This window comes from Balaenoptera physalus, assembly GCF_965194825.1.
Source record: "Balaenoptera physalus genome assembly, chromosome: 11".
NCBI classification, from domain to species: Eukaryota; Metazoa; Chordata; class Mammalia; order Artiodactyla; family Balaenopteridae; genus Balaenoptera; species Balaenoptera physalus.
Window position 1 is genome coordinate 42,396,711 of NC_138896.1, and position 14,308 is coordinate 42,411,018.

General features: G+C 37.5%; 1 protein-coding gene across 2 annotated transcripts in view; it reads left to right on the forward strand.

The window, feature by feature from the left end:
• Positions 1-5,871: 5,871 nt before the first annotated feature.
• TINAG (tubulointerstitial nephritis antigen) overlaps positions 5,872-14,308 on the forward strand; it is an 86,574-nt gene continuing 78,137 nt past the window's right edge. The window contains exons 1-2 of one of the 2 annotated variants that reach the window (XM_082414349.1): positions 5,872-6,660; positions 14,183-14,246. In XM_082414349.1, coding sequence (XP_082270475.1) covers positions 6,306-6,660; positions 14,183-14,246 — 419 coding nt within the window. In that variant the 5' untranslated portion in view covers positions 5,872-6,305. The remainder of the gene's footprint in view (positions 6,661-14,182; positions 14,247-14,308) is intronic. The other variant, XM_082414350.1, reaches the window with a different exon arrangement.

Sequence of the window (14,308 nt, forward strand, 5' to 3'; positions counted from 1 at the left end):
TGTTAGCTTTTTCTCTGTTGTAGTCTTTTATGATCGCCTTTGTCTTCCTGCATTTTCTTTCATTTTCTTTGATTTTTTTTTTTTCTTTCTTTTTGGGTCTTATCATTATGAGATTTCATAGGTTCCTCCCCTATTTACATCAAGACAAAGAATGGGCAGCATAATCTCTGTAGGATGTCTTTGAACCAGAGTGGAGACCAGGTGGGAGGTAAAATGTGGCCTTGGTCAGGGCCTCTCTTTTCCTTCCAGGCCCAAATTGGATGCATTCTCTTGGCCCATTAGAGGTTTGCTTTGGTGCCTATTGGTATAAATGAAATATTCCCACTAGACTCTCTTAATCTGCAAATGCATGCTACATAAATAGCTGTGCATGCAATTCTGTGTTGGAAAAAAATTTTTTTTAATGGAAAAAGATGTTGACATTGCTATTTCAAAAAAAGTAAAAGACAAGGGGAAAGTAAACCCAAAGTATCTGTTTAATTACTGTGAGAGGTGAGAAGATTTTGAGACAAATTGCTACATGCCTAGACCTGGGCCCAGCATCCTGAACTATTACTCGTTAGGGAGCTATTGTAAGATTCTCTTTTCCATTTCATGGATCTACTAATTTTTTACTTTTTTTTTTTCAATTTTCTCAGTAATGTATAATTAGAGACCAAGTCTGCATTAACTGGTAAACTTCCACAGGGGAATAGGATTTCACTTGACTGTTTTTACAATGTAGAACCAGTCAGTGAAAAACCCCATGATCCTTTGCTAGATCTCCACCCCCTCTCATATTCTCCCCACCTCAGGAATCATTGGGTTGGAAAGAATCTGGATAGATTATCCATGTCATGGGCTAAGGGCAGGGTTTAGTCAAGATGACCAGGTGAATACTTAAACAGGAAGGCTGGATGGGGCAGGGATGTGTGCCCTGATCTTGGGGTCAACAGTTTCATCATTGGCTGTGAACTTGCATAGTCACTTGAGTCTTAGTTCTTCATCTGTAAAAATGAAAATAGGGCTAATAAATATAATTTCTACCATTATGGACTACTGCAAGATCCAAAGAGATTATGTGCACTCTCTAACACACAATGTGTATTGTGTATTAAATAGACATATATATGTACATATACAGACATATATTGTAATTACAATGTATAAAATCTTCCAGTCCCTCTTAGAAACCTAATCCAAAAACAACTACACCTTGTAGGCAAAAGTTTTCTTTATGTCTCATTGAAATTCTTTACTCTAAAATTTGAGTTCTCTCTCTTTCTCTCCCTCTCTCCCTATTTTTGCCTATTTAAATATATCTGAAAACTTCCAATTATAGTACTACCCTCTTATCCACAGGGCATACATTCTAAAAGCCCCAGTGAATGCCTGAAACCTTGGATAGTACCAACCTGTACGTATAATACTATGTTTTTTCCTATACATACATACCTATGATAAAGTTCAATTTATAAATTAGGCACAGTAAGAGAATATCTGAATTGCCAGTATCACTACTCTTGTGCTTTGGGCTCATTATAAGTAAGATAAGGGTTCCTGGAACACAAGGACTGGGATATCCCAACAGTCGATCTGATAACTGAGATGGTCACTAAGTGATGAATGGGTGGGTAGCACATACAACCTGGGCACGCCAGAAAGAGTGATGATTCATATATTGAGTGGGATGGAGCTAGTCAGCGTGAGATTTCATTATGCTACTCAGAACAGTGCACGATTTAAAACTTACGAATTGTTTATTTCTGGAATTTTCCGTTTAATTTTTTCAGACCACGATTGACTGTGGGGAACTAAAACCACGGAAAGGAAAACTGTGGATGAGAGGGGACAATTGGATAAACGTGACTAAAATTTCCAGTGTCCAGTCCTTTTTTGTAGCATCTAGCTAAGATCTAGTGTTAAGACAAATTATTTGATTGACTTCATTCTTTCCTAGGAAACATCCAAAGGTGCTGATTTCCTCCATTGTTCCTGTGTAATGAAGGTAGTAAAAATCACAAGAAGAGGAAATGCAGCACTTTCTTCTCATTGGAAATGAAGCTCATCCAAGGAAAATGGTCATGTTGAAAGAGGGTGTGGCATGGTCAATCTAACCTTTCTAGTTATGCATACATTACACCTCCAGTTTTTGAAAATCCACCCCAGTATTTATGTATTACAGTTATTGATTATTATGTTGAAGAATCATTTATTGGAGATTCATCTGATCAACCTTCATGTAAATCCAAATTGCAAGTAGATATGAGCATTTTATTTTTTATCTGATTTCTTGTTAGTTGTTTAAAAATGTTTGTAATGTGTCAATCAGCGTTCATTACCAGTGTCATTATGGACAATTTTGGCCAGATAATTCTTTGTTGTGTGTTCTGTCTTGTGCATTCTAGGAAGCTCTGCAGCATCCCTAGCCTCCATCCACCAGATGCTTGTGGTCCAGACAATCAAAACAGTCTCCAGACGTTGCTAAACTTCTCTTGGGAGGCAAAGTCATCCCCTATTGAAAACTACTAGTCTAAAGGAATATATTAGTAGTAGAATTTGTGTCAAATATGTCACTTGCAATGTGAAGTTTCTTTGCAGGGATATTTGAAAGCTTTCGTCAATTTTGAGACAGTGAAATGATTGAAGTGAGATAGTATAATCAGTAGATACACTTAAACGGTAATATTTAACCATGTGCTGTAAACAAGTAAGTTAGGGCACCACTGTCAATCCCTTCTGACTGTGGGGCTCCCACTCTTACCTCAGGGTGAGAGTTATGTGTATGTGGGTATCAGAGACAACCCATCAAAGAATAAGGAGAGTGGGGTACTTATACATCAACTCTTCCATGCATTATTTAAAGGGCTTCTTCTGGGTTACAGGGAGGGTGTTAATTCTTAGCACTTCTAGACTATTCTGCAGTGGGACCGGGGAAGGAGGGAGCTCTGATCACTAACTCATAGGGATGCAATTTCAGCCAGCTTGTCCTAAAAAGGTATGGATGATGGGAATATGGACAGAGTGTCAATAGCGTCTGCTGAATCCTACTCAGGGGCTGAAGTCATTGGATGAGAAAAGGGTTGAAGATGTATACGAACCAAGAGATAAGTGAAGGACTAAGAGAAATGGTGGAAGACTAAAAATCATAGATGGAAGAATTCCCCAGGAACAGGATGACACCTCATCTTCTGAGTCTGGAAGGAAGATGGGGAGGATGGCTGCAAATGTAGATTGGTTTATGAGTTTGATGACAGGAAGGCATTTGCTGTCTTTGTTTTCTTGGTAACCTCTGAGAGAATGTCTTCCCTAGAAAGTGACGCTCTCTAGGAAGTTAGGAAATCAAGGTTTGTAATGGCTCCAAAGGGAACAAGTTAAAGCAATATGAGCAGCACTTAAGAGCTTAGCTGAGACCAAAGTCAAAAAATTTGTGGTGGGGCTTCCCTGGTGGCGCAGTGGTGGAGAATCTGCCTGCCAATGCAGGGGACATGGGTTCGAGCCCTGGTCTGGGGAGATCCCACATGCCACGGAGTGGCTAGGCCCGTGAGCCACAATTACTGAGCCTGTGCGTCTGGAGCTTGCGCTCTGCAACAAGAGAGGCCGCGATAGTGAGAGGCCTGCGCACCGCGATGGAGAGTGGCCCCTGCTTGCCACAACTAGAGAAAGCCCTCGCACAGAAACGAAGACCCAACACAGCCATAAATAAATAAATAAATAAATAAATAAATAGGATGCATTTCAAATAGTAAAAAAAAAAAAGACAACTGAGCAATTTATTAAAAACAAAAATTTGTGGTGGTAGCAATTCTACGAGCTGGTGGATCATCTCCAACAGTACCCGATAGGCATAGTACAGGGGTAGAAAATGCAAACTGTAGGTTTCATATATTTATTGAATAAATGCTTTTTGAGTGCCTAATATGTGTCAGGAACTAAGTGATGAAGATAAAATGGTCAACAGACAAATTATACATAGACAAAATTCTATGATTTTGTAAAGCTTTCTGGAGAGGAAATACAGAAAATAAATAAGACTGATATGAATATAATGTTAATATATTAGTAATAGGCACAGAGAATGGGGATAGAGTGAGCTGGGGCTGGAGATGGGGTGTCATTTTAGGTAGGAAATGTAGGCAAGGTCTCTCTGGGAAGGTGTCATTTGAAAAAAGGCTTGAAAGAGATGAGCGATTGATCCATGTGTATATCAGGGAAGCATGGTTCAGGCAGAAGGAACAGCAAGTGCAAGGGTCCTAAAATAGGAGTGTGCCTGGCATGATGAGGAAGGGCAAGGTTAGTGTGATGACCAGACCAATAAGATTGAGGGGTAAAATAGTTTAAATTGAGGCCAGAGAGATACCAGGTTTGGAGGTCCACCTCATACAGAGTCTTGTAGCCCATGGCTTTTAGGTTGATTCAATGCTTGGTGTTTTGAAGAAAGATGATATGTGAGGACCAGGGAGGGAAAGGATTGAGGATGTTGATGAGAACACTTTAAATGACCACAGAGAAGAAAAGGAAGTGAGTCCAAGAGTAAGCAGATAAATTGGGAGCCTTATGAAAAATGGGACGTGAAGCAGGAGAGCATGAAAGTGTCGGACTTAAAGGAGGAAAGAGATTTTAGGTGGAGATTGTACTTTTGAATGATAACTAACATTTATTCAGCATGAATGATGTGCTAAGTACTTTATGTATTATGTCATTTAAATTTCCCACCTACCTGATATGATAATAAATATTGTTATCTAAATGTTGCAGATGATGAAATTAAAGTATAGAGAGACTAAGCCACTTTCTCAAAGACGTGCTGTTAGTCAGTGGTGAAACTAGGATTTGAACTTCATTAGTCTAACTCTTTGGCTCCTGTTCTTGACTAGCTCACTACACAGGGTTAAATGCTGCAGAGGATTCAGGTGTGATCAAGATGGACACAGATCAATGGGAATCGATGTTAGTGATGGTCGGTGGGACTGGAGACAGTACTTTGCAGTAGTTTAGTGACTCAGCTGGTGGCAAGGAAGTGGAGCCAGCAGTTTTGGGATTGGAGAGACAGTGGGATTATGGAAATTGACACCATGATGATGTAAAAGTAAAACAATAAAAGATAAAGAGACTTGCACTGGTTTATAGCCTGAGAGGAAGGTGCCAGAAGAAAGGGAAACAATGAAGATAAGAGTGTGAGTCAAATAATTTACAGAGCAAAGTCGGGAAACTAGTTCGAATAGTTGGCAATATGGATTAACTTTGGAGAGGAAGACACTCATTTTGTAGGAAAATAACTGGGGACCAGAGAAGAAAATTGTGAACCCAAGATCATAAAGCCAATTCAACAGTAAGCTCAGGGACAAGAGTCCAGGTTTTCTGATTGTCAAGACAAGTCCTTTCCTCTAGGCAACCTGGCCACTCTTGCTGAATCATCGTCTGCTGGTTATTTATCCCCAATCCAAAGGGAGTTATTATAGTTAATGAATAAATACGGTATAGCAAACTGCACAGCTTTACAGAAACACGAAAGACATCTTGACCTTTGAGTTTCCTTCACAATTACCCCCTACCCGCCCCCTGCCCCCCGCCCCCCCGTAGCTCTTTAGCACACAGGATTGACTTTTCTTGACTATAAACTGCCTTTCAGATACTGCAGATTCCTGCATTGATGTCAAGTAGAGATTCAGGTAGAGAAAACTAAGGTCACCGTCAGGGAATTTCTAGCTGAATTAGGCTCCACTAAGCCTTGAAATCAAAATGTTTCTGGTAGGTGACTGCGGTACACATGGGAAATCAAGCCAGTGTGTGACTGGGCATGTGTTATTGTTATGACAGATCCTAGCAGACAACCTCAGGAGAGCCTGGATTTTAGTTGCAGTGCAAGTAGGTGATGAAAAATTGTTTTTGACTTTTGAATTCCCTACACCTTGCCAGTAGTTATTACAGCCATAATTTGGGCCATGTGTATTCCAGAGAGGTTTTTGATTTAAGAATCTAGATTATTTTGGAAGCAAGCAATATTCAATATATCATCTATACCTAAGATTTTTAGGTATTTATTTTTATGACGATGGGCATTTTTTCCCATTATATTAAATATAAAATTTAAACATTGGAGGAATGACAATGGTCTATTTCTAACACTTACCTTATCTTGGACAAACATTGAAATTCTTGATTAATGTTTAACTACAAGAAATACACTCAGTTCAAGTAAAGGATCAGTTTCAGGATTCAGGCTGAGTTGTCTTGATGATTAGAATTCAGGCTCCAAGGAGAAGCCCCAAGGCCAAGGGTATTGAATATAATAGCAAGTGGGAGCCACACCTGACCTCTGGAGAATGTGGACTGGATATAAGATTTTAATCCTTGCTTATCTCACCAGAGAAATTTGGATGGAGAGACAGTATTTATCTCAAAGAGAAGTGGACCCCGGAGCTAATTTCACTAGGAATCACACCATTTTGGAAGGTACTCGATTCAAAAGAGCCATTTTCAAAGGGCAATACTGTAGAAGTTTTGGTTGTTGTGAAGACAGAGATGATGCCTGTGTGACTCAGTTCTATGAGACAAATGCACTGTGTTACTGTGATAAATTCTGTGAAAGGGAGAATTCTGATTGCTGTCCTGATTACAAGTCATTTTGCCGTGAAAAGAAGGAATGGCCTCCTCACACAAAGCCTTGGTATCCAGAAGGTAGGCTTTGGGAATGTGTTCAAGCATTATTCTAGTTCATAACAAGATCTGTCCAACCTTCTTTCTCTTTCTCTTTCTCTTTCCTCCCTCCCTTCCTTCCTCCCTTCCTTTCTTAAGTTGAAATGAAAAATGAATATTTCGATCACCAGAATAAATTTCTTAGGATTGTTAATGTGCTTTGGTTTAGATGCCGGGTACACGCGTCAGACTAGTGCCTTCAGGGAAATTCTGCTGTGACGGCCACGAAGGCTGGTCTAGATTCTGTTTTGAATACTCACTCAACTTATATAAAAGTTACTTAAAATTCTTTATTTCTTTTTTTGTAAAATGTATTGACAAGAAAAAAATCGCTCACACGTTTTTGAGTGTAACCTCTTAGAGAATCTCATCAAGTTCACAGGCCTGATCCTCTGCAGAGTTATGTAACAGTTTACTTACTATTTCATGAGACTATTGGACCTCGCAGCATTAGAACCTATGTTATAGCAATGCCATTTAAACCAGTGCAAAGGCAAAATAAAGTTGGCCACCCTCTCTGCCTAAGTAATACCAAATAGAGTCACCATGTGTGTTTTTGTTTTGTTTCATTTTGCCAATCTGGGGTTTTAAACTATTAAAAACAAAAGAGTGCTCCATATAGGGTAGTTTTAAAAGTCTAAGACTGAGCGAATAAATACAAATAATTCATAAGGAAAATGGTGGTATTTCCTGTATTGGTCTAATTATAGTAAAATGGCTATAGAATCTGAGCAATCGATATATCCAAAATTTGCCAAAAACACAAAATAAAATTCTATTGCTCCACTTATACAGGCAGCAATGCAGGTTTCCTCGGAGCTATGTCACATGACTGTAAATGGGTGATGGTGAGTGGAGATTACAATTAGAAGACAATGTAGGATAAGCTAGGATTTGGTATCCTTCTAGCAAGATCCAGATGCTGACTGTTGCCTTCATTCTCAGTAATGTCATCTTGTTTGTAAAATTGAGGAAGTGTTCCTTAAAACACACACGTATTATAAGCTTTTAGGTATAGGATGGATAAACAATAAGCTCCTACTGTATAGTACAGGGAATTATATTCAATGTTCTGTGATGAACCATATGGAAAAGAATATATATATGTATAACTGAATCACTTTGCTGTACAGCAGAAATTAACATAACATTGTAAATCAACTAATTTCAATAAAAAAAAAAATTAATGCCGGGCCTTTGTCTTTACCAGTAAACAGTTCAGCAAACATTTATTTCACCATGAAAAGTGGCAGATAGTCTCTTAGAAATAGCAGACCTAGCCATTCATCAAAAAATATTCATTGACTACCTCCACCATGCCAGTCATTGTGCTTTTGCTGGGGGCAACCATGGGGAAGAAAAAAGACAAGATATTATCCTCATGGAAGTGACAGTCAAGTTATATGTGGGGGTTACAAGATATTTAACAAATTCACTGTACAATTGCAAATTGTGTTAAATTCTCTGAAGGAAACATTTAGGGTGTGGTGAGAAAGTATACCAGAATATAACATTAACATGTAAAATAATACATAACATTAGCTTGGGTGGGAGACTTTGAGGAGTGAGGTGACCTGAAGACTCTGAAGAGTGAGGTGACCAGAAAGGGATCTGGGAGCCAGGAGCTTGGTGCTGCCCAGGAATTGGATGGAGGCCACCACTTCCGGAGAGTCATGATCAGTGGAGGGTTGGGGGTGACATAAGATGAGGTTTGAGAGGTGAGTAGAGGTCAGATTTTGCCAGGATTTATAGGCCACATCATGAGTTTAAGATTTTATCTTAGTTATGAGAACTCATTGAGAGATGTTAAGTACGAATAGGGTCATCTTCCTGGAAGTTGAGGATAAATATTATGGATTAGCTGTGGTGCTTTTGATGTGCTAAAACGTATTTGAGCTTTTCTTATTTGAGTCATGTAACCCATTTGGAAAAGAAATTGCTGCTTCTTTCATGTCCATTTTTGCTTGAAAGCTAGGATTTTCCTAAGACTTTAATTTAGGGTCATGTTTTAGGTAGAACTTATGTTCCCAGCATAGTTTTTATTCCATTCATGATGGAGGGAAGCAATTCATCATTTTGTTTAGCAGCAAATGTTCACAGTAAACTATATTTGCACTCATGAAAGTGATTTTTTTTTTTGGTTTATCTTCCTTAGGAAAGTAGCTGGTTAAAAGAAAATAACACTACATGATATTTAAAAATTTTACAAAATTAACTAAAATAAATAGAAATGATATACTATTTATACTAATTTTTTTGCCATATAAAGAGACTTTCCTCTGAGATGCTAGTAAAGCATCACTGATTTGTTAAATATTTTTCAGTTATTCACTGATTTATTAAATATTTTTCAGTTATCTACTTACATGGTATTGTCTAGTTCATTCACTAATTTATTAAATATTTTTCAAGTATCTAGTTACATGTTATTGTCTAGTTTCTTATACTGCATTTCTTTTTCAACCTGGGACTTAAAACTATGTATATTATCTTAAGGTTTAAAAATATAAATATGTCAAAAAATAAATAAATAGATATGTACCTTTTGTGTAAATTGGTCTGGACATATGAGTAAACATCTTCCTTCTGGGTTTTGTCCCATCTCTGCTGGTTACTTCCAGTCATTGGAGGATTTCAAATGTCAGATACAGAAAACAAGTGACAGAGTTTGAAACAGAACCAGAGTGGATTTTCCAGACAGAATCTCTTGGTGTAGCAGATCTTAAGAAAAGAGTCTAGTGGACCATGTGCTGTGAACAGACCTAAGCTAATTTGATTACACACAACTCTTATGTTCACATTGGTAAAAAATGGATGTAAACCACTGACACATTTGAATTGAATGAGGATTATTTATCCCTTCACAACTTCCTTAACCACATTACAATGAAGATAAATCACAGTCCAAATTCTGTCGTGCATACTGTTACAAAAATATATACTGGTAGGGAGATATACACTAATCCATAAACCTCTGTAAGTTTCCTGAAGTCTCAGGTCTCCATCCTGTTAGATGTTCCCACATCTACCTTGCTTGAAAAATTTACTGGAATTTTCCCATGTGATAATATTACAGAGGGTGTCAGGTTATGATAAATCCTCCTACCCAGTGGCTGGACACAGGACCTTGTACAGATCAATCCTAGGGCACCAGGTCTAAGAGTGAAGGCTTTTGACCTTAAGAGATAAATAAAAACTGTGGAGTATGAGAGTGGGATGTGATTTTTAAATGTTTTAGCTAATCTATATCAATTTATTGCTGTTAATTTAACCGATAAGAGCTGATTACTTATATCCATCATGCTGATTAACAAGCCACTAATTTTGCCAGTGAAAGCCCATTTCTGATACTCATTATACTGCTACTCTAGTGTTCATTAAAAGATGGATAATGGAACCCCTTGTAGCAGCTTGCCTGGAGTCTGGCCTTTCAGGATCAGTGCTACTGACTGCCCCTGGGATGCAGAGTCCTGATTAGAGCAGGCAACTGCCTTCCCTGAAGTGACATTGAGACCAGTACAGTTATTAGAACACTTTATGATGAAGTTATTTTAAAATAAGTTACATCATATTGTCATCTTTTCTCAAATCAAGAGACTGATTTCACTTTCCAAATATCTGATTTGCCCTATTTTTGTATTAATGGCTGTTAAAGTTGCAATACTCCTTTAATTTCAACAACCATTACTATCATCTATCTATCTATCTATCATCTATCTATCATCTATCTATCTATCTATCTATCTATCTATCTATCTATCTATCTATCTATCTATCTATCTATCTATCTATCATGTCAAGGTGTAATCAGTTTGATTAACTCACTCTGAAGTGTTTTATACATTTTTCCTTGAGGAAATAAAACCACCAGGAATTTTCTCATCTCTCCATCATCATAATTTTCAAAGTACCCCCATATTGGTTACTGTTTCCATGGAGTAGATTCCGCCTCTTGAGCTCTAAATCCCACTGCCTCTTATCTTTTCAAAATAACCACCCTTACAATTGTCCCTCCCTCCCTCACTCTCTCTCCTTTTCTCTCCTCTCTCCTCTCCCTCTTTCGCTCCTGAAGCATCATTTCTCCCTTTCTCTCCTGGATCAATCAATTTACAAAACTATTGATTTACAAAAATGTTTTTTTTAACTCCCCCAATTTTTCTGCTACCTTTAAACGTCAATCATGTTCTCAAATTAGCATTTTAAAAGAAATATTTTTCATTTAAAACTAGTAGAATCCAAAAGAGGATTCAGGCATTGCTTGGGAGATGGAGCTAGACAACATCAAAGGTTAGTTTCTAACCCTGACTCTGTTTCCATGATGAGGTGGTACCTAACATGGGAACCAAAGTTACAGTCTATGCATTAGGGTGACACAGGATAACTCATTCATTCAGTTGCTGGTGAATGTAAATCTGTAAAATCATTCTGAAAAGAAAAAAAAAAAAATGACAATATGAATTAAATGCCTTAAAGATGTCCAAACATCAATTTGGACCCAGAATTTCCACTTTTAGGAACTTTCCCCAAGGAAATAACTAAGAAAGTGAGCAAACATCATTTACAAGATATTCTCTTGTAGGAGGTTAGTAGGTAGTTGTAGCTCCCAACTTTGAAAAAGCCCTCCCTCAACTCCATGTCCTTAACCAACTATTATCCCATTTCCTTCTTTCCTTTAATGGCAAAAATATCTGAAGGAAACATTTCACTTCCTGACTTCCAAGCCTCTCATCAGCTCATTCCTACAAGACCTTGTTTCCTGCTACTTTACCGAGCTCTGTCTTGGCAGGGTTATTGAAGACTTCCATGTTTCCAAGTGCAATATTAAGATGTCTGTTCTTTTCTTGATCCCTCAGTGGTACTCTGTGTAGGTGACCACTTTTGCTTGTATGGAATACTTTCTTCTCTTACTTTTCAAGACTCTACCCTCACCTGAATTTCCTTCTTCCTCATGGTTCACTCCTTCCCTGTTTCCTCTTCTGAATGTCTGTTAGCTACAGAGTTTGAGCTCAGTCCTGGACGTCTTTCTCTTACCTACAAACCCTCTCTCAAGCCGCCTCTTATGTAGTCTCAAGGCTTTAAAGATATGTATGTTGCTGGCTCTCAAATTCATGCTCCAATCATGACTTAACTCTGAATTTCCATTACTACTCTACTTGATATTCTCCATTAGGATGGCTAACCTAGACTTAATCTAAATCTAAAATATGCGAAACAGAACTCTTGATTTCTTGCCGTAAGCCTGTTCCTTATTTCAATATTAGCTTCACTGCCTCTCTATGGCTCAGGCCAAAATCCTAGTGAGACACCCTTGATTCCTCTTTTTCCTCATTCTCTAAACTCAATCCAAGAGCTAGTCCCATTTGCTTTGTCTCCAAATTATGTTCATCCACTTCTCTCCATCCTCATCAGTATCATGGAAACCCTTTAGCCAGCACAACAGGAGTGATGAGGACAAAGATTATGGAAGAGAGATTTTGGATAAGGTCTTATAGGTCATTGTAAGAAGTTTGGTTTGATTTTAAATTTGATGGGGAATTTGAGGATTTTAAGCAAGGAGTGACACAATGTAGATTTTAAAAGATCTCTCTAAATGCTGTTCAAGGGATGAGGGATACACTGGAGTTGGGAAGAGTGGAAGAAGGGAGTGGACTGCATTTCTGTATTGTGTAGAAGTTGATGCTTCACTTTGTCAGCACCTTGGCCAGACTCAGATGAACAGATTATGGTTTTTGTTCAAGAGGCCAACTCTCAAGTGAGATTACAGCAAACGTTGTTTCTTATAGTCAACTCTGACTTGATATTAAGGAAGGAAGACCAATAAATGTAACTTTTGCTAACACTAGATATAGTACTAATGATCTTGGGTGGGCACGGTGATAACATTCTCTTTACTTCAAAATTAAAAGCTGGGGTACAGGTTAGAGAAGGGACAGCCTTTTTTTCCTTAGGACCTTTGTGATTTCTCATCCCTTTATCTATATAACTGGTATGCTGGACAAGCAACATTCATCGGTTTTGATTAAAAACCAGGTTTGAGAACATGTATATGTATAACTGAATCACTTTGCTGTACAGAAGAACTTAACCCAACATTGTAAATCAACTATACTTCAGTATAAATTTTTAAAAATCAGCTTTGATTTTGCCCCTCATCTCCTTTAGAACTAGTCAAGGAAGTACTTCCCTTGACTTTGAATAAAACTTGAATTGTTGCACGAATTTTCTGTTGCTTTCCTAGGTAGTAAAAATTCCGGGGTCTTTGTAAGTTACAAACATAGAAATTCATTTACAAAAAGTGTTTAATCCTGGGTAGTAATTAAAACTCTGAACTTGATTTAAAGTTAAATCTTTCCCCTCCCCTGTGGTCCAGGAGAGAGGTGGTTTCCTTCTCTCTTCTCGTGAGAGTGGAATGTCAAAAATCCGTGGAAAAGAGGTGGATAGATGCAAATACAAGGAGGTTTTTAGATTCATTAAGCAAAAGATTGAACTGTGAGAACACAGTGCATGCTGAAGAGAGGCAGTTGTAAAATATTTCCTGTGAAACAATTTTTGGAAAAATCGGAAGATAGCTAATTTGTAAGTGGCTTTTGTGACATTGTGGCTGGTGGTTAAGCCAGGTCCCTTGGAATGCTTTCTAAACATGTAGATTTCCTCCTATGATTGTATGAATAAAAAGTTAGAATTGATTTTATGTAACTAAGGGCCATTGTTGTGATCTATCAGTGACATGTCTCCGTCAAAAAAGTTTTCACATGACAAAGGAGCGAATTTTGCTACTTTTGCTAATTCAGCATGAATTTAAATTTATGTGAGTTATATTTTCAAAAGGGATTTAATTTGTAGCCAGGGTATTATTTTCACCATATCTTACTGATTGGTTTTCATATAATGATAATTCACCATTCATCTCTTTGGAGTAGTTTATAGAGTCTGGTAAAATAGCAACGAGTTTTGGTTAATGGTTGAGAAACATTTGGACTTGGAACACAAAGGACTACAACTGTATAAATTTTTCTCCTGATCTAAATTTTGAAGAGAAAATAGAGTTTATCTTTGTAAGGTGAATTCACTGAAATAGCTTTATATTTTGGTCCAACACTTTGAGCTCCTTCCTCTAAGCATATGTAATTAATCATATTTACATATGAGAGTTGATTAGATTTTCAAGATAAGAAATGCCATAAATTAATTCAAACACTGTTTTACTGCTTACCTACTTAAATACATTAATTATTTTTTTGAGTGCGTTTAGTGATTAATACCTCAGTAATTTAGTTTTTATGCTTTACAAATCCTCTCAGTTGGAACAAATACACAATGTAAAGATAGAAGCTTATGGAACAAGCCCATAAGAATTCGATATACAAACCTTGACACAAACCCTATGTGGATTTTTTTCAGATGGGCACCAAATTTTTTTGCATACTTGAAAAAACTAAATACAATTTTAGTTTACTTATTACTCAATTTAGAATTTTGATTTGTTTACATGGTATGTTGACAGGTTGCCACAGAGATGGTCAACGTTATGAAGAAGGATCAGTAATTAAAGAAAACTGCAATTTCTGGTAATGAATTTAAGCTGCACAGAACTGAATTCTACTGTCTGTGTATGTTTTCTTGAAATAAA